We start from the raw sequence: 23,734 nt of genomic DNA, 5'->3' as shown, positions 1-23,734 counted from the left end.
CTGTCCTCCCGTCCAGAGTTTGTCTCACATGAAGAAACAACAGATGGAGGTCTGACAGTCTGTCATGCAGCGGCTCTCAGCTACACATTCGTTCTCCACCTCTGTTGTTTTTGGAGGTGTCAGTGAGAGGGTGGAGGAGCTGCACAGCCGCATGGAGCACGCTGTCTGTCTGTTCACTGAACTCTTCCCGTGTTGACTTGGAGACTCTTTCTCCAGCTGAGGCCTGAATCACCTGCCCTCACTACTACGACTGCCACAGGGCCCTGAACACCAGCCAGACGGGGTGAGGAGGGTGAGGAGGGTGAGGAGGGGCGCATGGTGGGGAGGGGTTGCCCAGTAGCTACAAGATTTAAAGGGACCAGTGCCTGTTTTGTTTTTTCTCCTCACTGCTCCCTTAAGATTGTCGACGCGAGGTCGAGAGGAGGCGGCCGATGGGGAGAGAGGGGAGGAGAGATGGGGGAGGTGGTACTGGGTCAACGAGCAGACCCAGAGGGAGGAACGGAGCACTGATTTGAAACAAACGGAGTGGAGCTAAAGAGCTGGAGGGAGCACTGAGTTCTCTCCTGCATCAACACAGGAGGGGAAGACCAAAACCAGGAGGTGAAAGGAGGTGAAGACAAAAACCAGGAGGGTGAAGGAGGTGAAGACAAAAAAACCAGGGGTGAAGGAAAAAACCGAGGAGGAGGTGAAGACCAAAACCGGTGAGGAGGTGAAGACAAACCAGGAGTGAAGGAGGGTAAGACCAAAACCAGGAGGGTGAAGACAAAACCAGGAGGTGAAGGAGTGAAGGACAAAACCCGGAGGTGAGAGGTGAAGACAAAACCAGGAGGGAAGACAAAGACACAGTTTGAAGCTCAGTACTTTGTGTTACTATAGTATGTAATCACAGAGAGACAGTCAATTTGAATGTTCCTGTTGTCGGTTCTGTTGGTTCTGATGTTGGTTCTGTTGTCGTGTTTCGTTGGTTCTTGATGTTGGTTCTGTTGGTTCTGATGTCGGTTCTGTTGGTTCTGATGTTGGTTCTGTTGTCGGTTCTGTTGGCTCTGATGTTGGTTCTGTTGTCAGTTTCTGTTGGTTCTGATGTTGGTTCTGTTGTCGGTTCTGATGTCGGTTCTGATGTCGGTTCTGTTGGTCTGATGTGGGATGTCCTGCAGTGTGTTACAGTCGGTGAGCTGCCGTGTCGACGTTTTCATTACACTCATTGCTCTCAGTGAATATGAGTAAAGATCAGCTGACCTGTTTTCTCAGTGTCAATAATGTGGGAGAGGAGACACACACACACCAAACACAACACACACAACACACACACCCACACACACACACACACACACACACTCTGAGCGTTGATGTTGGTTTCTGATTTAATGACTTCCTCATTTTTAGTGTTCCTGAGAAATGCTCACATTGAGGGCGTGGAATTATCGATTGGTGTTTTACAGCAGCCAATAGCGGTGTGCATACACCCCCACCGCTAAACCACTGCAGCTTAGCGCTATGAGTTAGCATCCAGTATCTCACCTTCAGTGACCGAACAGAACCTCTGAACCGGCAGTGTCCAGTCTAAACAGTGAACACAGCGACAGAACCTCCTGAAACCGGGGGCAGCGTGTCCAGTCTAACAGTGAACAAGCGACAGAACCTCTGAACCGGCAGTGTCCAGTCTAAACAGTTGAACACACGCGACAGAACCTCTGAAACCGGCATGTCCAGTCTCAACAGTGAACAACAGCGACAGAACTCTTGAACCGGCAGCGTCCAGTCTAACAGTGACACAGCGACAGAACCTCTGAAACGGCATGGTCCAGTCTAACAGTGAACACAGCGACAGACCTCTGAACCGGCGCGTCCAGTCGAACAGTGAACACAGCGACAGAACCTCTGAAACCGGCAGCGTCCAGTCTAAAGTGAAACCTGGCGACAGAACCTCTGAACCGGCAGTGTCCAGTCTAACAAGTGAACACGGCGACAGAACCTCTGAAACGGCCAGGTCCAGTCTAACAGTGAACACGGCGACAAACCTCGAACCGGCAGTGTCCAGTCTAACAGTGAACACGGCGACAGAACCTCTGAACCGGCAGTGTCCAGTCTCATAGCGCTAGCTGCAGTGTTTAGCGGTGGGGGTGTAATGCACACTCGCTATTGGCTGCTGTAAACACCAATCGATATCCACGTCCCTCACTATGTGAGCATTTCTACAGGAAACACTAAAAATGAGGAAGTAAACAGAAGTTGACTTCTTGTTTCATAGACTTTAATATTGCTGTCCACAGCTTTAAGTCTATTTTGTACAAACCAAATGAACATTACTAATTAGATTATTGGTGTTTATGTTTTAGATTTTCTGAGTTGAATAATAAATTAGTTTGAATGTTCAGAGACATTTTTCATGGCAGTCAATGATGTCAATGAGGATAACACAATATTTATGGTCACGGTGGTCTTCATAAGTCTCTATTACACTCACATGTTGGCAAACAGAGAAACATAAGTGATGAAGAAGGAAGACAAGCAGCACTCTGTAATCTGATTATCATCTGAACATCACAGCTGGATCATCAGTTCTAACTTCTTTTTTGATGTTTTGGGTGTTTTCAGTCTTCAGAGCAGCACAAAGATCACGCACGAGGAACCATGAGGAACCACGGGGAACTATGAGGAACTACAAGGAGCCGTAGATTGTTGTGGTCTAACGAGCTGTTGGTTTCCACCTGATGACAAAGTGTTGTCTCGCAGTGCAACACACAAACACACTACAGGGACGGCTCCTTTCAAACTGGCCAATCAGACTGCGGCGTTCTCCACGGTCACGGTATAGAATAACAGCAGTAAATGGCAGAGTGTTGGTCTGCATTGTGTTTGCTCGGCTGTAAAGTTTGGTGCCTCACTGTGACAGATGGGGGGTGTGGAGGGGGGGTCCATGGCGTTCTCTTTCACGGCTCCCAGGGGCCCAGACTGCCCCACACCCCCTCCAACACTCATTTGTTTCCTCTCCTCGCTCCCTCATGGACCAGAGGAATGACTCTCTGTCTTCGCTGCCATTTGTCCGGGGATGGGGGGCCCAGTCTGGGTCCTGTCTGGACGACAGGGGCAGATGTTGTCTGGACAACAACAACAGAACACGCTCTGGTGCTGGTTGTCTTATCTGGTGGTTCCTCTGCAGCAGCTGTGATTTGTTTGGATTACATCAGACTGAACAGCTCCAGTTATCAGCTGTCTCACACACTTGGCCTCGTGCACGCTCACATGTGGTTTTCGTAGACTTGTTGAGGTCTGGTGTTTTGTCGGCAGCAACATTTCTCAAACTGTCCTCCGGGGAACGTGTTCCAGTGGGCTCTGAAATGGTTGTAAGGGTTTCAGGGTTTCAGGATTTCAGTGGTGGGTTGAAATGTCCTTCACAGGGTTCAAGGGGTTCTTGAAAGGGTTCCAGGAAAGCACCACTGTTTTAATTAGTCCTCAAGGGTTGTCTTTGTGTCTTTTAGGGATTCACTGGGTTTTTGAATGTGACCCAAGACTCCACAGGGAGTTTGTTGGTGGTCCTTAAAGGTGGTGTGGAGGCATTCTGGGGGGTTCTGGGACTATTTTAGGGTATTAGGGATCCAGGAAGGGAGGGAGGTTAATTGGTCTTTTAGTAGACCTCAGTGTCTTCTAAGGTGTTCTAGGATTCTTGCTGGGAGTCCAGGGTTTCAGGCTTTGAAAGGGCTTCGTATGGAGGGTTCCAAGGTGACTTGAGTTGGTCCCAGAATCTTGTCCAGTGCTTCTTGTCCAGGGCTTCTTGACGGGGCCATAATGCATGATTCAAGGGGGTTTCAAGGAGTTTTAAGGTTATTACATGGTTATTTCAGGTTGTAGTACTTTTTTACAGAGTTCATGGAGTACGCAGCATGTCCAAAGGTGTCATAGAGGGACCTCCTTGGTTCCTAAAGGCACTGAAAGGTTCTTTAAGGCTGTTTTAGGGGTTTTTGACATCCAAGCTTTAAGGGGTTCTGGACCTGTGTGTCAGTGAAACGGACCTCTGTAGTCCTTCAGGTTGTTTGTTGAGGTTCTTGAGGGACTTGCAGTGGCGGGTCTATCCTTGAGTGTGCTCTTGTATACGATGATATAGTTTTAAGGTTTCTCACGAGGGTTTTGTGGTTGATTGGAGTTCTTGCGGTCTTTCAGGGGTTTTTGTTGTTACTGGTTCTTGTTGGAACCGATTTTAAAAAACAAAACAAAACTGGATGTGTTGTTGTGCTCGTGTCCACGTGGTTTAAATAAAACCTGACAGATTCACAGAGCTGCATCTGTTTGCAGCTCACAGGTTTACAAATATACAGATGTCGGCCATAATTCAGATTCCACTGCAGTGAGCATATGTGCAGAATGTGCCGACTGTTCCCATGGGAACGAGCTAACAGATGGCTGCTGGTTTAACAAGTAATCTGCAAAATGCATATTTACAGAAATATACATAAGAAATCTATAAGCATGCTGAGATCGTGAAGAGTGTACTGGCGTTCTCCACAAACAGATTTGTAGTTTCTGTTTTGCTGGACTGTGAGAGGGTTCGTCCCCTCTCGCTCTTCAAACAGCCTCAGCTCATCATTAATCAGTCATTAGCATTTAGCTCAGTGGAGTGCAGCCTCATAGAGCCATTAGCATGGCTGTTAGCATGGCTCATTGTTGAGCTCATGTCGTATAATGCTTGAAGGCCAGGCCAACGTTGGACCAAGGACTGGGCCTTCACACACGGGGCGGCTGCTCCACCAACTGAGCTAAACACCGCCCCATGTTTGTTTTGATCTTTGACAGTTCAAATAAATCTGATAATTAGACCAATCAGTCATCGCTCATATGACAAGTCCTGGTTTGAGTTCTTCAGTTATTAGTGTAATGAATCCGTGGTGGCAGCAGTAATGGAGCTGGAGCAGTAAAACTCGTTAGTGATGGTAAGATTCCAGCTGCAGGGTGACGGCCGTCTCTACAGTCGGTCTTTGTTGTTTGGCTCTCGATGAGGCCGCTGTCATGGAGGTCAGCTCTATTGTCTGCAGCTCTGTGTGCTGTCAGGACCGAGCCACTGTGATTGATGACACTGGGCTGGTGTGTGTGTGTGTGTGTGTGTGTGCGCGTGTGTGTGCGTGCGCGTGTGTGTGCGTGTGTGTGCACGAGATGAGATCTGGGTAATGACGAGCTCTAGTCTTGTTTCTTTCCTCTTTTGGGATCCAGCTGGATCACAGCCAGGACTTGGCTGAGAGTCGGAGGAGACGAGGCCTCGGTCATACGGCAGCTCAAGAAGTCAACGTTATCGGACAACAAGCGAGCCGTAGACAACATGTCATGATGTCACTTCCTGTCACTTCCAGTCCACCATTGACCATTTCTGGAAAATAAAATCTGAAGCTTGTTCCTGAAGTTCAGTGAGCTCCACGACACCAGTGTTAGATGTATTAGTGTGTCGGTAACGTGTCCATTCAACATTCAGACAGGGTGTGTGTGTGTCTGTGGTGTTACGTTTTATTGTAATTATATCATATATATATCTATATATTATATATTAATATATCTATATATATATATATATATATTAGTGTGTGTGTGAGACCTCTTGCATGTGGCACAAAGGCAAATAATGATATGGATCTATGTGTGTGTGTGTCTGTGAAGAGTTCCCATGGCTTTGCATCTCATATATGCAGCCCTATGATCTCAGTAACATATGCACACACACAGTGTGTCTGTGTGTGTGTGTGTGTGTGTGAGACCTCTGACCCTCACGTCTGGAGCACACAAAGGCTCTTAATAATTGGTATGTGGTCATTTTGCATGATAAAGTCGCTCACACTTTGAGAGATTAGCATTTCACACATGTCTGTATGCATGTCATCAAGGAAGCACAGGAGGTCAGAGGTCACACACACACACACACACACACACAGGGTAGATGATGTGATTATGTGTCTGAGTTGTTGCAGCTGGAAGACGTGACTGAATGACCGTGAGTTTGAATCCGTTCTTTCTGTCTCGACACTTTTCTCACACTCTGCTTTTCATAACAATGAGCCAGCTGTCATGTGATGTGAGTCAGAGGCCACGAGAACGCTCAGGACAGATTTTAAAGTCCAACACGTGAAGATCGTAGTTGATGTCTGAGACCTCGACAAACACGAGGGCGTGACATCAGCCGTGTCGTCGTGAAGTCTCGTTAGAAAAGTTTGAAAGTTTTTCGTCTTTTTGTGTCAGAGGACTTGAAACAGGAAGTGCAGAGTGAACCATGACGTGTTTGTGCAGAACAGAAAACAGAGCACACACACGATCATCAGCTTCTGTGTGTGTGTGTGTGTGTGTGTGTGTGTGTGTGTGTGTGTGTGTGTGTGTGTGTGTGTGTGTGTGTTTCTCTGCCTCTTGTGTGCCCTCACAGGCCACCATAGGGCGTCACCATAGAAACACTGCCATGTGGACATGTGGTGGCGTTTTCACTTTGTCTCTGCTGCAAACTTCCTGCTGCCACTTCACGTTAAAAGCTTTCCAACAGGGCTTTTATTATGAAGTTAGCAACTGTCCACTGTCTGTGGTATTGGACAGAGATCTGCTCTCTGCAGCCGGCTGTGGACGTGTTGTCGTGTTGTCGTGTTGTTGTGTATCGTCCTGCTTACATCCACATATGATCTGTGTTCATCTCTCTGTGACGACGGAAGCTTCACGATGACGTCTGTGTGTCTCACTCGTCTCTGCAGCTTCTTGTTGTGTTGTCGTGTTGGTCAGCTGATGGTTTCTAAGCACAAACCTGAGCTGGACGAGTCAGAGGCTGCTCGTTGCAAATCCTCCGTGACGTCCTCCGTTCTAGACAACCTGTGTTGAGGTTTCTGATCTGTGAGAGCATGAAGAACGAACATGTTCACCTGAGCTTTGGAGCAGCCTGATGATACATGAAGGATCTGACACTGCATGTCACGCCATCATGTGACACGTGATGCAAACACACACACATGGAGACGAGGGCGAGATGTTCCTGTGTGTTCCTCAGCAGAACTGTTCTCAGCTTCTTCCTGAGCGTTCTGCAACTCGCTGCTCAACTTTTAATTGAAAACGAAGTCGGACTAAATGTCAAGTCACACACACACACACACACACACACACACACACACACCGGCAGCTGCCTGGCCCATTAGCTCACAGATCTCCATGGCGACCAGATTCGACCTCTAGAATACTGATGAGGGTTCAGACAAGGTACTGCTAAGTACTACTACTGTGTACTCACTGCAGAGGCAGAGTACAGTACTACTGCAGTACAACAGTGCCTAGACATAGTCTCCGTGACGTCCCCGCAGACTGTCTAAAACCTGGACGTAGTCTCTGAGACGTCCCCGCAGACTGTCTAAAACCTGGACGTAGTCTCCGTGACGTCCCCGCAGACTGTCTAAAACCTGGACGTAGTCTCTGAGACGTCCCCGCAGACTGTCTAAAACCTGGACGTTGTCTCTGTGACGTCCTCCGCCAGAGACTGTCTAAAAACTGGACGAGTCTCTGAATGACGTCCCCGAGCAGCACTGTCTAAAACTCTGGACGTCGTAGTCTCCGAGACTCGTTCCGCCGACTTGAGGCAGCCTGTCTACCTATTTTTAAAACCTTGACGTTTGTATCTGTGACGTCCCAGAAGACTGTCTATAAAAAGGACGTTCTTGTCCTCTTGTTGCTGAATCGTCCCCGCCAGAATGTCTCAAAACCTGGGCACGTAGTATATGTGAAGTTACCAGCAGAGGCTGTCTAAGAACCTTGCGATAGTTGTTACTCTGTGACGCCCCCTCGCATGAGACTGTTATAAACCCTGGACGTTGTCTCTGTGGACGTCCCCGTCAAGACAGCTGTGTCAGTGCTGCGACGACACTTGCCAAGAGCGATAGATGGAACAATTTTGTGGCCGGCGTCGCCCTTGTGTTATAATTACGGGTAGTGGGTCGTCGTAGTATGATACTGCAGCTGCGACTGCTCTGTGCTAGCAGCACAGCGGGGGCCGAGAGTCGGGGGTGGGGGGGGGTGGATAAGGACGACAACTCAAATGGAAAGTCAACAGATCGTGAGGTAACAGTGCTCAAGTAAATGCCTCGCCAAGAAGATTTTGCAAGAAGGTCAAATTAATGTGGGTTCACTGTCGCTGGAAAAAGTACAGAGGACACATCAGTACACACTCATTGATTTGCAGTGTACTCGCGAAAAGTCAAAGTGACATTTTCTCTGCTGCCTTCTTTCTTCTCATAATAACTTGTGTAAAAGTTAAAAACCAGCTGATTATGAGCAGCTTGAATTATTATAATTAATAAAGTAGCAGATCACAGTGAGCCAAAGGCTTCGCAGGGAAGTCCGTGTTTTGCTGCCTCACGATATGTCCTTACAGTCCAAACTACATGCGAAAGAGGCCACACGTTGGACAGGCGGACTGAACGAGTCGTTTGCTTCAAAGTGGACTCCTCAGACCTCAGGGCCGTTTCCACTTCACCCTCAGTCACTTAAACAAGCCTCAGTCCACCTACCTCTCAACAACAAGCTGTCCCAGTGTGCTGAGTGTTGCGTGCTCACACGTAAACGCTTCCCTGATGTTGTCCTCAGGTACCACCTTAAACAAGCCTGTCCTCAGTGATTGTTGATGTTGTCCTCAGTGTCTTCAGTCCACCTTAAACAAGCTGTCCTCAGTGTGTTGATGTTGTCCTCAGTGTCTTCAGTCCACCTTAAACAAGCTGTCCTCAGTGTGCTGATGTTGTCCTCAGTGTCTTCAGTCCATGCAGTGATGTCCACCACAGAGTCCTGTCTGTGTTTGATGCTGTCTGCAGGCCTGAACATCACCGACACACATGATTGGTTCTCAGCCTGGTCCCTTGTTACAGAGCTTTCTTCTGATTGGCTGAATCTTTGAATGATGTGATGAAGTGTAGACGATGAAATCCACAGATTCTTTGTGATTTTACGTTGACGGACATTATTCTGAAATTGTTGCTCTATGTTCCAGAGCAGTCTTTACAGAGTGGTGAAGCCTCCAAACACTCAGCCTCTCTGTCATGTGACTCACCTGTGGACAGGTAACCTCATTCAGCTGTTTGCTTCCAGCTGCTCACGACTGTTACACACTTTGATCAAATTCAAAGTGTGTGTGTGTGTGTGTGTGTGTGTGTGTGTGTGTGTGTGTATTGGGACACTCTTTGGTTATGACCTCATTTTCGCAGAGGTCAAAGGTCACATCTGGTGGCCATAACTTCCTCCATCTGAAGCTCTTTGATGGTCTCTGTCTCTCTCATGGTGTTTGTGCAGCGTTCATAATAACTGCTGTGCTGAGAGGTTGGTTAAAGCTGCTCTGTCTCTGTCTCTGTCTCTGTCTCTGTCTGTCTCTGTCTGTCTCTGTCTGTCTCTGTCTGCTGCAGGACTGAGCCACGGGGAGGCCGACACCACCGAGTGTTTGTACTACAACGTCAACTATGAGATCGAGAAGACCAACCAGAGCGGAGTGGAGCGCTGCGAGGACGAGAAGGACAAGCGCTCGCACTGCTACGCCTCCTGGAGGAACAGCTCCGGCTCCATCGAGCTGGTGAAGAAAGGCTGCTGGCTGGACGACTTCAACTGCTACGACCGGTACGAACACACACTTTCACAGACGAGGTACCCGACCTGACTGAACCCGTCGGGTACTGTCCAGACCGAGCTGTACTGCAGCTGTCATAAGACATTTCTCAGAGCTCTGTCCGGTATGATGTGTAAGAGCAGTCAGGGCAGCAGGCGTGTCAAAGTAACTCATCACTGTGGTAATGCTAATGAGCGCTGGCTGGTGTAGCGTTTTATATAATATATACAGTACCGGTCAAAAGTTTTAAACACCCTCATTCACCCTCAAGTCGTGCAAGCCCAGTGAACAGCTTGAGATGGTACAAAGGTCAGTACTGAACAGCCAGAGGTTAAAAAAAAGGTTTGGTTACCCAAAACTGAAAAATAATGTACATTTCAGAATTATACAGAACGGCCATTGTCAGGGAAGACGAAGTGGGTTAACAATGTGAAGCTGTTCTGCTGCAGTGAAGGTGGAATCAGGCTTGAAAGCTGGTGCTACTAATTCCTACAGGTGTTCCAACTTCTCTGGATTACTTATAACGCCCTCTGTCTGCATAAAAGCAGTGTTGGAACACACTGTGGTACCAGACCCTCATGAGCATCAGGTGAACAGGACCGTACTGCAGAAAGTCGTGTGTTGCTACAAAAATGGCGAGAAAAAGGCAGTTATCAATGGACGAGAGACAGACCATCATAACACTTGAAAATGAAGGTCTTTCCTACAGAGGAATTGCAAAGAAATTCAAGGTGTTTTCTTCACCACCAAAACACTCAGAAACTGGGGGAAACTCTGACAGGAAGCGGTCTGACAGACCCAAAGCCACAACTGAATCAGAGGACACGTTTCTGAGAGTTCACAGCTTGCGTGATAGGCGGCTCACAGGACAACAGCTTCAAGCACAGCTTAACAGTGGTCGTAGTAAGCAAGTCTCAGTTTCAACTGTGAAGAGAAGCTGCAGGTTTGACAGGACGAGTTGCAGCAAGAAAGCCATTGCTAAGACGTCAGAATGAGACAAAGAGGCTCTCCTGGGCCATGAAACACCGACATTGGACTACTGAAGACTGGAAGAAGGAATTATGGACTGATGAATCAAAATTTCAAATCTTCGGTTCATCACGCAGGATCTTTGTACGCCGTCGAGCAGGCGAGAGGATGGTTCCACAGTGTGTGACACCAACTGTCGAACATGCAGGAGGAAGTGTGATGGTCTGGGGCTGTTTTGCTGGATCCAGGGTCGGTGACTTGTACAGAGTGAGCGGCACCCTGAACCAAAACGGCTACCACAGCATTCTGCAGCGCCATGCAGTACCCTCTGGTATGCGCCTAGTTGGTCAGAGGTTTATCCTACAGCAAGATAATGACCCAAAACACAAGTCCAAGCTATGCCAAAACTACCTCAAGAAAAAAGAACAAGATGGTCAGCTTGAAAACATGGAGTGGCCAGCACAGTCTCCAGACCTAAACCCCATCGAGCTGGTTTGGGATGAACTGGACAGAAGAGTTAAAGCCAAGCAACCTACAAGTGCCACACATTTATGGGAAGTTCTGCAACAGACATGGGAAGAACTTTGTGAAGAATATTTGATTTCTATGGTAGAAAGAATGCCACGAGTGTGTTCAGCTGTTATATCTGCCAATGGTGGCTACTTTGATGAGTCAAAAGTTTAGAATACATTTTGGTCTATAAATTGATTCTATGATTTCTTTTTCAACTCAAATTGCTTATTTGTTGTATCCTTTCATTTCAGAGTGCAATGACACAATGAACAGAATAATTTTCAGTAAAAAACTTGAAAAAGTGTGGTGTTCTAAAACTTTTGACCGGTAGTGTATATATTATAATATATTGAAGAAAGTGTCTTTCTTTAATATATTCTTTGTTCTGGTTACATTACTTCTGATCAATCATCATCCAGGTCCCCAGCAGCAGCTAATATCACTGACTAGTCCAGCAGCAGTCAGCCCAGCTCGGCGTCTGTCTTTCAGCCTTTTATTTCACCAAGCTCTCACCAACCACTAAAAGTCAGTCCCACATTTACTCTTGTCCGGCGGATTCTTGCTCGCTCACTCTCTCCTTTTCTCTTCTTAGCTTCCTCCGTCAGTGCTTCTTCACTCTCTTCTCCTCTGCCATTATGTCCATAGTAGGGGTTGTACAGACTAGTCGACTAGTCGACTTCACTACGCCACAATGATGTAGTAGTGGCATTTCCGGTGCCAGCTGCCACCGGAAATGCCACTACTAGCTGCCACTGCAGTAATAGTAAATAGTAAAGGGGAAAAAAGCCAGACTCGAGCAGGATTTTGAACAACTCTTCGGCCTGCACCATCAAAGTGGAAGGAGAGCGGGGAATTATTCCACATGTCCTCATGTATGTCTGAGTTATGTAATGCTGTAACTACAACTGCTGCTGCTCGTTGGGCCACCACTGTGACCATAACAACAAAACTACTACGACTGTCACTACGGCAACAACAACAACCAAACAGCAGCAGTCACTGTGATCTGAGGGTAAACCGAGTCTTCTCTGGAGCCGTCCCTCCTCAGCAGAGATCACGTATGTTGAGCGATGCTCCTCTCCGTCTGTCATCGATGTAGTCTAACAGCAGACCTGTCAGTCACACGGCGTCTGGGGATTGCTGGGGATCGTGGTGCTCGTCTTGTACTTGACCCAAATAGCAGATTCCTTTTTTTCCAGCGCCTCGGGGAAAATGTGAAATTTGCAGCATATCAAGTTGTGTCGGGGGAAAAGCTGCGAGCAGAAACATGTTACCGTCTTCTCCTCGTTGCTCCTCTGCCCTGAACTGATCTCTGCCACATGATAGGTCCTCGCATCACACAAAGCTCTGCACGTGTCCACGTCCGACCCACGTTTGATGTCAGGTACCATCAGAAGAGCAAGACGGCTGTGGAAGCAGCAGCTGATTTGTATGAATCTGACCAGAAGAAGAAAATAATCCTTTAAAGAGTCCACGAGGCGGGAAGCAGAGTCCGCGAGGCGGGAAGCAGAGTCCGCGAGACGGGAAGCAGAGTCCGCGAGGCGGGAAGCAGAGTCCGCGAGGCGGGAAGCAGAGTCCGCAACAGACAGAAAGCAGAGTTCTGTTTACCTCCTCATTTTTCCATGTTTCTGGATAGGCACCCCCTCCCTATACGCGAAACTTATCGTGGACTTTGATTGACACCTCACTACTACACACAGCGACTATGAGCATCAGCGTCACAACACGTGTGACGTCTACGGAATGTTCGAGAGTGCTCGTCAGAGATTCAACGATAAAAAGATGTTAATAAATATAAAGACAACATAACATAAATATAACATAAAGACAACATAACATAAATATAACATAAAGACAACATAACATAAATATAATATAACACAAATATACCATAAATATAAAATAAATATAAATAAGGACAACATAACATAAATATAATATAACACAAATAATAACATAAATAAATACATGTACACATCACAATTCATTAATACATGAGATGAACATCTATTATAATTTGTTAAGGAGAAGGGGTGTAGTGGTAGGAGATGTTTCTGGATCTCGGTCTGGATCTTGGTCGGGATCTCGGTCTGGATCTCGGTCTGATCTGGGTGTCAAGCTGTGACCCGTGGACTGTTGGCTTGTCTCAGTCAGGACTGTGTGGCCACAGAGGAGAGTCCTCAGGTCTTCTTCTGCTGCTGTGAAGGAAACTTTTGCAACGAGCGCTTCACACACCTGCCCGACGTCACGGGACCACGTGAGTCATACACATATACAGACTGTAGATGTGAGTGATGATGAAAATACTTGCTCAGTTTATTGAGGGAGGGAGGAAACGTGAGGAGGACGGAAGTCCAAAATAAGGAGGACAGTCACACACACACCTGTCTGTCACAGTGAAAACATGCCTTGTGCTGTCATAGCGCCCTTTCGGATGGTCGGGCCTCGGCTGGTAGTGCGCTCGTTTGATCTCGGCAAACACAAAACAGAAGTGTTTTTCCCTGCCTCTTGGTTGCTGCTCCTGCTACAGTTCTGCATGAGAAACAAATAACTTATAGTGTGTCCTCCTCTCTGGTCCTCCAGGACCCTGGTCCTCCTCCTGCCATCCCCTGCAAGGGTCTCAAGCCTCTGCAGTTGGCTGGGGTGAAGGCCAGGGGCGTTTCGGCTGTGTCGAAGGGCCAGCTGATGAACGATATGTGGCTGTAAAGATCTCCCCCATGCAGGTTCATGCTCGCACCTTTTCTGCTGATGCTCTATGTTTTTATGGTCTGCAAACTGTTTCGCACCTCCCTTCCTCCTCCTCCCTCCTCCGCTCTCCTCCTCTTTTCTGACAGAATAAGGAGTTCGTGCAGAACGAGAGGGACGTGTTCATCACATCAGGTATGAGGCATGAAAAACATCTGAGGTACATCGCTGCAGAGAAACGAGGGGTCACCTGGAGGCCGAGCTGTGGCTCAATCACCGAGTTCCACGAGGGTGAGAAGAGGAGGGAGGAGGGAGGAAGAGAGTAGAGGAGGAAGAGGGGAGGATGTATGATCTGGTTGAAGCGCAGTAAAATGTTTTTGTGGCTCGTCGTTCCATCGATGGGAAGATAAATCGACGCTTCATCATCCTGACAGAATGAAAATAAAAGTTTGAATCGTTTTTTTTTATTCATGCTCGTCATGTTAATGAGATCATTAAGCTCGAGTTCTCGCTGCGTGTCTGTCAGGGCTCGCTGTCAGACTTCCTGAAGGGAAACATCGTCAGCTGGTCCGAGCTGTGTCACATCGCCGAGTCGATGGCGTGCGGCCTGGCTTACCTTCACGAAGACATCCCCGACAGAAGGGAGAGGGACCCAAACCGGCCATCGCTCACAGGTCTGACACTTCCTGAGAGAGACACACTCAGAACAGTTCTTCTGTTCCACCAACAACTTCAAACCATTTCACTCGCAGACTAGTCTCCTGAAAGTTTCGCTCAAGTAGCGTCTGGGTGTCGTTTGGTGTCAGGTGGTCGTAGAACCGAGTCGAGCTGTCTGAAGGTTTAGTGTTATCAAAGGTGTTTAGTCTCGGCACCATCAGGTATCAGTGACTGGATATACAACAGTAAACATACACTGATCAGGCCGCTGGTTTGATGTATTTCTGTCTCCGTGTCTGCAGGGATTTTAAGAGTAAGAACATCATGGTGCGTACAGACCTCACAGCCGTGATCGGTGACTTCGGTCTTGCTGTTTGCTTCGAGCCGGGGAAACCACCTGGAGAGACACACGGACAGGTGAGCTGTTCTGACTGCAGGTGGCTGTGGAGAGGAGCGCTAAACCCTGAACACTGCTTAACGGGGAGTCCCTGGAGGCCGAGCTGTGGCTCAACTGACGTTCGCTCGCTAGTATTCATTTTCTACTCTCGGTTCGTAGCTATCTTGGCGCTTGCGATACGGCGTTCCGGTTTTTCTGTATTGTGTATCAGTACGGTTGATGCCTTATGGGAGGAGGGAGGTTGAAGAGAGAGATAAGGAAGAGGGAGGGAAGGAAGAGGAGGGAGGAAGAGGAGGGAGGAGGGAGGATGAAGAGAGAGGAGAAAGAGGAGGGAGGAAGAGGAGGGAGGATGAAGAGAGAGGAGAAAGAGGAGGGAGGAAGAGGAGGGAGGATGAAGAGAGAGGAGAAAGAGGAGGGAGGAAGAGGAGGGAGGATTTATTACGAGGAGGGAGGAGGACGCGAGGAAGTCGAAAAGAACTGCGGAGGAAGGAGGCGGGCATGAGGAATAGAGAGGATAAATAGGATGGAGTAGAGGCATGGAGGATGAAGGGGAGCAGAAACATGTTACCATCTTCTCCTCGTTGCTCCTCTGCCCTGAACTGATCTCTGCCACATGATAGGTCCTTGCATCACACAAAGCTCTGCACGTGTCCACGTCTGACCCACGTTTGATGTCAGGTACCATCAGAAGAGCAAGACGGCTGTGGAAGCAGCAGCTGATTTGTATGAATCTGACCAGAAGAAGAAAATAATCCTTTAAAGAGCCACGAGACGGGGCAGAGTCCCAGCGGGAGCAGAGTCCGGAGACGGAGCAGAGTCCGCGAGGCGAGCAGAGTCGAGGCGGAAGAGTCCGCGAGACGGGAAAGCAATTCCGCGAGCGAGCAGAGTCTGTTTACCTCCTCATTTCCATTTTTTCCTGGATAGGCACCCCTCCCTATCCAGGAAACTTATCGTGGACTTTGATTGACACCTCACACTACACACAGCAGCTATGAGCATCAGCGTCATCAACACGTGTGACGTCTACGGAATGTTCGAGAGTGCCGTCAGAGATTCAACGATAAAAGATGTTAATAAAAAAGACAACATAACATAAATAAAACAAAAGACAACAAACATAAATAACATAAAGACAACAAAAATAAATAAAATAAATATAATATAAGACAACATAACATAAATAGAATATAAAGACAACATAAACATAAAATATAACATAAAGACAACATAACATAAAGAAACAAACATATAATATAAATAAGACAACTAACATAAATAATAAAGACAACATAACATAAAGTAACATAAAGACAACATAACTAATATAACATAAAGACAACATAACATAAATAAATAAACAACATAACATAAATATAACCAAATAGTAACAATAAATATAACATAACAAATATCATATAAATACATGAAGATGAAACATCTGTATTTATATTATTAGGAGAAGGGTGTGAGTGAGATAGAAGAATGTTCTGGATCTCGGTCTGGATCTCGGACTGGATCTCGGTCTGGATCTCGGACTGGATCTCGGTCTGGATCTCGGACTGGATCTCAGACTGGATCTCGGTCTGGATCTCAGACTGGATCTTGGTCTGGATCTCAGACTGGATCTCGGTCTGGATCTCGGACTGGATCTCGGTCTGGATCTCGGTCTGGATCTCGGACTGGATCTCGGTCTGGATCTCGGACTGGATCTCGGTCTGGATCTCGGACTGGATCTCGGTCTGGATCTCGGACTGGATCTCAGACTGGATCTCAGACTGGATCTGTGTCAAAGCTGTGACCCGTGGACTGTTGTCTGTGTCTCAGTCAGGACTGTGTGGCCACAGAGGAGAGTCCTCAGGTCTTCTTCTGCTGCTGTGAAGGAAACTTTTGCAACGAGCGCTTCACACACCTGCCCGACGTCACGGGACCACGTGAGTCTGCCTGTTTGATTGTTTGAGTGTGTGTGTGTGTGTGTGTGTGTGTGTGTGTGTGTGTGTGTGTGTGTGTTTGAAACTCACTTGTCTCTTTCTTATATGTGTGTGTGTGTGTGTGTGTGTGTGTGTGTGTGTGTGTGTTTGAAACTCACTTGTCTCTTTCTTATGTGTGTGTGTGTGTGTGTGTGTCAGTGATCAAGGCCGCCAGTGTTGGTGTGTTGAACGTCATGGTTTACTGCCTGCTGCCTGTCACCATGCTGTCCGTCGTCCTGCTCACTGCAGTCTGGATGTACCGACACCGGAAACCTCCGTACGGACACGTGGACATCACGGAGGTGCGCGCACACACACACACACACACACACACACACACACACACGCCCTTCATATACAGACTGTAGAAGTGAGTGATGATGAAAATACTTGCTCAGTTTATTGAGGGAGGGAGGAAGACGTGGAGGAGGACGGAAGTCAAATAAGGAGGACGCGTCCACACACACATCCTGTCTGTCACAGTGAAAACATGTCTCTGATGTCATAGCTCCCTCTGGTGGCGGCCTGGTGGTAGTGCAGCTGTTTGTCTCAGCAAACACAAACAGAAGTGTTGTTTCCCTCCTCTTTGTTGCTGCTCCTGCTCATGTTCTGCATTGAAACAAATAACTTTAGTGTGTCCTCCTCTCTGTGTCCTCCAGGACCCTGGTCCTCCTCCTGCCTCCCCCCTGCAGGGTCTCAAGCCTCTGCAGTTGCTGGAGGTGAAGGCCAGGGGGCGTTTCGGCTGTGTCTGGAAGGGCCAGCTGATGAACGAATATGTGGCTGTAAAGATCTTCCCCATGCAGGTTCATGCTCGCACCTTTTCTGGCTGATCCTCTATGTTTTTATGTCTGCAAACTGTTTCACCTCCCTTCCTCCTCCTCCTCCTCCTCCTCCTCTTTTCTGACAGAATAAGGAGTCGTGGCAGAACGAGAGAGACGTGTTCATCACATCAGGTATGAGGCATGAAAACATCCTGAGGTACATCGCTGCAGAGAAACGAGGGAGTCACCTGGAGGCCGAGCTGTGGCTCATCACCGAGTTCCACGAGAGGGTGAGGAAGAGGAGGGAGGAGGGAGGAAGAGGAGGGAGGAGGAAGAGGGAGGATGTATGATCTCGTTGAAGCGCAGTAAAATGTTTTTTGTGGCTCGTCGTTCCATCAGATGGAAATAATCGACGCTTCATTCATCCTGACAGAAATGAAAATAAAGTTTTGAATCGTTTTTTTTATTCACTGCTCGTCATGTAATGAGATCATTAAGCTCGAGTTCTCGCTGCGTGTCTGTCAGGGCTCGCTGTCAGACTTCCTGAAGGGAAACATCGTCAGCTGGTCCGAGCTGTGTCACATCGCCGAGTCGATGGCGTGCGGCCTGGCTTACCTTCACGAAGACATCCCCGACAGAAGGGAGAGGGACCCAAACCGGCCATCGCTCACAGGTCTGACACTTCCTGAGAGAGACACACTCAGAACAGTTCTTCTGTTCCACCACACAACTTCAAACCATTTCACTCGCAGACTAGTCTCCTGAAAGTTTGGCTCAAGTAGCGTCTGGTGTCGTTTGGTGTCAGGTGGTCGTAGAACCGAGTCGAGCTGTCTGAAGGTTTAGTGTTATCAAAGGTTTTTAGTCTCGGCACCATCAGGTATCAGTGACTGGATATACAACAGTAAACATACACTGATCAGGCCGCCTGGTTTGATGTATTTCTGTCTCCGTGTCTGCAGGGATTTTAAGAGTAAGAACATCATGGTGCGTACAGACCTCACAGCCGTGATCGGTGACTTCGGTCTTGCTGTTTGCTTCGAGCCGGGGAAACCACCTGGAGAGACACACGGACAGGTGAGCTGTTCTGACTGCAGGTGGCTGTGGAGAGGAGCGCTAAACCCTGAACACTGCTTAATGTGTGTGTGTGTGTGTGTGTGTTTGTGTGTGTGCAGGTAGGGACCTGGCGTTACATGGCTCCAGAGGTTTTAGAAGGAGCGATCAACTTCCAGCGAGACGCTTTCCTCCAAATCGACATGTACGCCGTGGGGCTGGTGCTGTGGGAGCTGGTGTTCCGCTGCAAGGCTGTTGATGGTAACACACACACACACACACACACACTTCGACATTTGTCAGCATCCGGGTACTACATTGACTTTAGACAGAAGGGACCGTGTGAACGCGCTCATGGACTCGACACAGAGAGTAACTGTGGCTCCGCGTGTTTCAGGCCCGGTGGATGAGTACATGCTGCCGGTCGGTCAGCATCCGTCACTGGAGGACCTGCAGGAAGTCATCGTCCACAAGAAGATGAGACCGGCCTTCAAAGAGCTGTGGCTCAAACACAGTGTGAGTGCCAGCAAACACACACACACACACACACACACACACACACACAACATTATATATATATATATATATATATATAAATATATACACACGGTTGAATTTGACTTTAGTTCACAGAATGGCTCATTTAAGGTGGACTGAGCTCATTTAAGGTGGACTGACGGTGCTCTCCATCTGCAGGGTCTGGCTCAGATCGCGAGACGGTGGGAGTGCTGGGATCACGATGCTGAGGCTCGACTGTCCGGCTGCTGTGAGGAGAGGATCTGTTCAGATCCGTCGTCTCACCACCACCATCACCCCGCCACCTCCGACCACGCCCTGATGGCTCAGCCCGCACCCGTTCCCATGGTAACCAATGTGACCTACCGCCCAAAGAGTCCAGTATATGAGGTGAAAACACGGAGGCCTGAAGTTACCGCTGACTTTCCTGAAATTCGTTAACTTCCTGTGAAATGACCAACCACACACACACACACACACACACACACTCTCACACACACACACACACACACACACACACACACACACACTTTTTTCTCGTTGGAATTTACAACAGGAAGTACGTGAGCAGCTGCTATTTGACTATGAACTCTCTTTTCTCTCCTTCAGGACAGATTCTACCAGCACACTTCTCTTTGTTGTTTTCCATTCATTTGTGTCTTTTTAAAACAAGTGGGAACACCACAACACACACCAACACACACACACAACACACCACACACAACACACAGGCATTCAGCTCCCGACTCAGGATGCTCGTCTATCTCCCGGTACCTCGAAGACTTCCATACTTTCCCTGCTGTTCTTTCTCTCTCCACATTCTGGACTTATCACTCACCTGGCAACTGTGTCACCTAGCAACCACCTACATCAACCCTCCATCGGGATTTTTTACTACAATGCTGCAAACCCTCGTAAGAACGATGGACTGTTACACAACGAACCGCGGCAAACATTTTGTTTTTCTACCTTTTCTGAGACCGTTTTCTTTTCTATGTTTTCTTCTTCTACTGTTCGCGACAAACTTCGGATCCAACGGGTTGCATCCAACGACAGGAAACAAAGTGAGGTCAGAAGAAAGGTGTGAAGGTTTGCGTTCTCTCGCTCTCCGTTTGTGTCAGCTTTTCTAATTTGAGGTTGAAGACGAGAGAGTCTTTTTCAGAACCAGGAAGTACTTCTTGCATGCAGAGATTTGATTGGCTGACAGCGCTCAACCACAGCATTTGGTGTGCTCTGAAATAAAACTTCTCAGGTTACCAGTCTACAGGGGTTGGCAGGGTTAGGGGGAGGGGCTTCGACTGACGTGGCACCGACCACAAGTCAACATGGTCGGGTGGGGGCAGGGCCAATGGAGGGTGGAGGGGTTTATCTGAGTTGCTCAAAGCCTATTGGCTGAATATGTAAATTTGAAAAAAAAGAAAAGGTGCAAGACCTCATGATGCATGAGCTTATGCATTCAGGTCGGTGTGTGGTGTGTGTGTGTGTGTGTGTGTGTGTGTGTGTGTTGTTTATTGATACTACATCTGATGGTTAAATGAAGCGACCTGTGACCTTTGACCTCCTCAGTTCGGTCACCTTGCTGCAGCAGAGGTTCAAAGGTCACAGGTCACCTCCTCACCTTTTTATATTTTTTTTTTCAACGGGACCAAAAACCGCGCGTCGTCCGTCACCGGCAGCAAAGTCCAGCTCCATCTGCTACGTTAAGACACGTCAGTGCTAACAAAGGTTTTTTGGACCAGAGGAACTTTTAGTGGTTTAAGAACGATTGGAGTTTCAGAACGTGGCTGTGGTTCGAGCTGTCCCGGCACAACCTTCACGTAACAACATAAGTGTTTGCCGATTGGTCGAACCCGAGCCAATGCAGCACCGGCAACCGCCATTTTTACAAACCTGTGTAACTCGTTACCGTGTGGAAACAACAGCTCATAACGGGAGCCTTAAAAAGAAATGGAACAAAACAAAGTTACTACACGACCGGCCAGTGTCACCGCGCTGTTGTGGCGAGCGAGCGTGGCGACGTTAACAGCACAAAAAAACAAAACAAAAAGTCCCTCAAGGTCCGAAAATGTGGAAAAAGAACTGGAAACAAAATCGAAGAACATTAGTTTTGTTTTTTTCAGTGTGTTTTTGTTCCTTCTGTGATGCCATACGTGTAACAGTGAATGTCGAGCTGCTGCTGACGAGTTGATCAAACTCAAATAGAATATATTCTGTATAATCCTTTTTATGTTCATTTGACTTTCGGTGCATTGAACACATGCAACTCTCCGTCTTTGTACGAAAGTCAGTGAAGCGACAGGAGACGTTCAAGGAGCGTCAGGCGGGAATGATGTCGCGCAAAAGACACTAGTTAACGAGTGGGGGGAAAACACATTAAAACAACTGCTCATGAACCACAGATCACCCAGTACACCAGAAATACCTCAGAAGACTTTTCTACGTCTTAAAGTTGTTTATTTTATAGTTGACTTGTAGTCACATAATATTTTTGTGATTTTTATTCTGTTTTTTTTTATTTTTTATTTACTCATTGGAGAGGTTCATTTTTTTTACATAAAATCTCCAACTGACTGAAGAAGCAAAGCTACCAGGTTACAGAGACTCGAACCTCTACGCCTGTAAATAGTTTTGAAGTGTTGTTTCTTTTTTTTAGACTGAACTGAACTGCCGAATTATAAAAGCACCTGGACTGAGCTGGACTACTTCTATCATCCTGTCCTCGTCTCCTCACCTTATGTACTCTCTTCTTGTTCTCATGGTGTGTTCACGCAGGAACTAAATATGTGAGCGACGTGAGTACTTGAATTTCTCGTTCCCAATCCAACCAAACTCCATTAGAAAAACAACATTTAAAAGTTGTTTGTCTTCTTCAGACCTGACAAAGTCTAATTCAGACTTTTTACAAATCTACATCGTGACGAGTTATTTCAGCATTCTCATCTGTTTAAATCAAACTATAAACTGTGTAAAAAATGTAGAGTGTGTCTGACAGACATTATTACTGAACACTGCACACACAGAGAGACTCAATAAATTCAGTCAAAGCGCGTGAGGTTGCCGAGCAACCAGGGTCAGCTGCAGGTCAGAGCATAACTGCAGCGTGCTCTGTCTGTGTGTGAGTGACGGCTGAGAGACACAGAAAATCTCTAAATAGACCCCCTCCAACTAGTGGACACTAATGCCAAACGGTAGGGGTATCAAAAAGCCCAAATGACCGTGAGCATCCTCATCTTGGTCGACATATGAATGCTGAATTTCAGTGTGTGAAGTTAAAAAATGTGACCTGGGAGAGAGAGAAAGAACAGGTGCCCCGTGCCTTTGGGAATTTCTCCTCTCCAGTTTACATGGAGTAGATGGGGCTGCGGTGGGTGATCCTGGAGCATCATGCCGTCTCCCGCCAAACTATAAGTCTGACAGCTTCACATGATATCGCTGTGTAGCCCACGAAGTTTCCCTACGTTTCTATGTAGAAATTATTTCTGTAGAGTGACATTTGTGGCCACGAGAGCCGTTGCAAATGTATTTTCTGACAAATGTTTCTCTCCCTATGAACAGTGAACCGCCTCGGACTCAGTTAAAATGTATTTGTGGGAACACACCGTCATCCCTCATCGTGTCCTCGTTCTTCTCTTCTCCACCTCTTTACTTGTTTCCGACCTCTTGTCCTCCCCCTTCCTCCCCTTCTCTTTCGTTTTGCCTGTTCCTTTTCTCTCTGTCATGGTGCCATCTTTCCTTTCCTTCCAACTTCCTGTCGCTCCTCCCTTGTCTCCACTTCTATTGAAAATTCTTGTTTTTTCTCCTCACCAGTCTCGTCTCACTTCCTTTTTGTTTCACTGAGTTTTTCTGAACTCGTCAGTGTCGTGCCTTTATTGACCTCATCTCTGGAGCTTCTCTCCACTTCCCCTCTGCCTTCCTGTGAATGTAAAAGCTCAATTCTTTCTAATATTACACCAGACTGTTTGAATGAAAATACATTTAGAACATCTGCTTCAACAAAGAGAATGCACTTTGATGAAGGCTGAGTGACCTAGTTTGATTCTCCAGGACACAAATGTCACCTCACAGTGTTCCAAATGTATTTCTGCTCATATCCAGGTGTGATCTTGATGTGACTCATAACCTCTCTCAACGATGCAGACGACCTGACAGGATGACTCAGATCCAGGTGTTTCCGGAACATATTACCTCGTTAAAGTTGTTGGTGGTGGGAAGACTCTGCAACATTATTGTTCAGGCTTCACACCATGTAACCAAATCCTAAACACGTGTTGAACTGCCATTTAAAAGAAACATGAACACTGTTCGCATGAAACCAGTGGAGTGTTGGACCAATGTGCTGAATGCTAATAATGCTAAGCCCAACACAGCAATGTTTTGAATTCATATCAATGGAACCACACACTTGTACTGTTAGCACTGATTGGCTAAGATATCACACTCGTACAGAGAAGCCTCCATGGTGGCCATCACACGCCGATATGTTTGAAGTGATTGTAGCAGTTTGGATAAAAATGTACAAAACATGAGTAAAAAAATGAGACGTGATTTATTATCCCGTAATCACTGACGTCGGATCCTCAGCAGACGTGATGATGGACTAAGAGTGGAGGACGCAGCGAGCAGCGTTTCCCTG

The 23,734-nt window shown here is 47.4% G+C and overlaps 1 protein-coding gene across 1 annotated transcript in view; it reads left to right on the top strand.

Annotated features, from left to right (window-relative positions):
* The window catches only part of LOC109137928 (activin receptor type-2B-like), a 31,777-nt gene that overhangs the window by 5,328 nt on the left and 2,715 nt on the right, over positions 1 to 23,734 (top strand). Inside the window, 10 exon segments of the mRNA XM_027289783.1 lie at positions 9,390 to 9,597; positions 13,219 to 13,325; positions 16,934 to 17,076; positions 17,434 to 17,577; positions 17,682 to 17,825; positions 18,061 to 18,160; positions 18,163 to 18,208; positions 18,495 to 18,609; positions 18,708 to 18,846; positions 18,983 to 19,101. Coding sequence (XP_027145584.1) covers positions 9,390 to 9,597; positions 13,219 to 13,325; positions 16,934 to 17,076; positions 17,434 to 17,577; positions 17,682 to 17,825; positions 18,061 to 18,160; positions 18,163 to 18,208; positions 18,495 to 18,609; positions 18,708 to 18,846; positions 18,983 to 19,101 — 1,265 coding nt within the window.

Source organism: Larimichthys crocea, chromosome XVI (assembly GCF_000972845.2).
Source record: "Larimichthys crocea isolate SSNF chromosome XVI, L_crocea_2.0, whole genome shotgun sequence".
NCBI lineage: Eukaryota > Metazoa > Chordata > Actinopteri > Sciaenidae > Larimichthys > Larimichthys crocea.
This window is presented reverse-complemented; position numbering and strand designations above follow the sequence as displayed.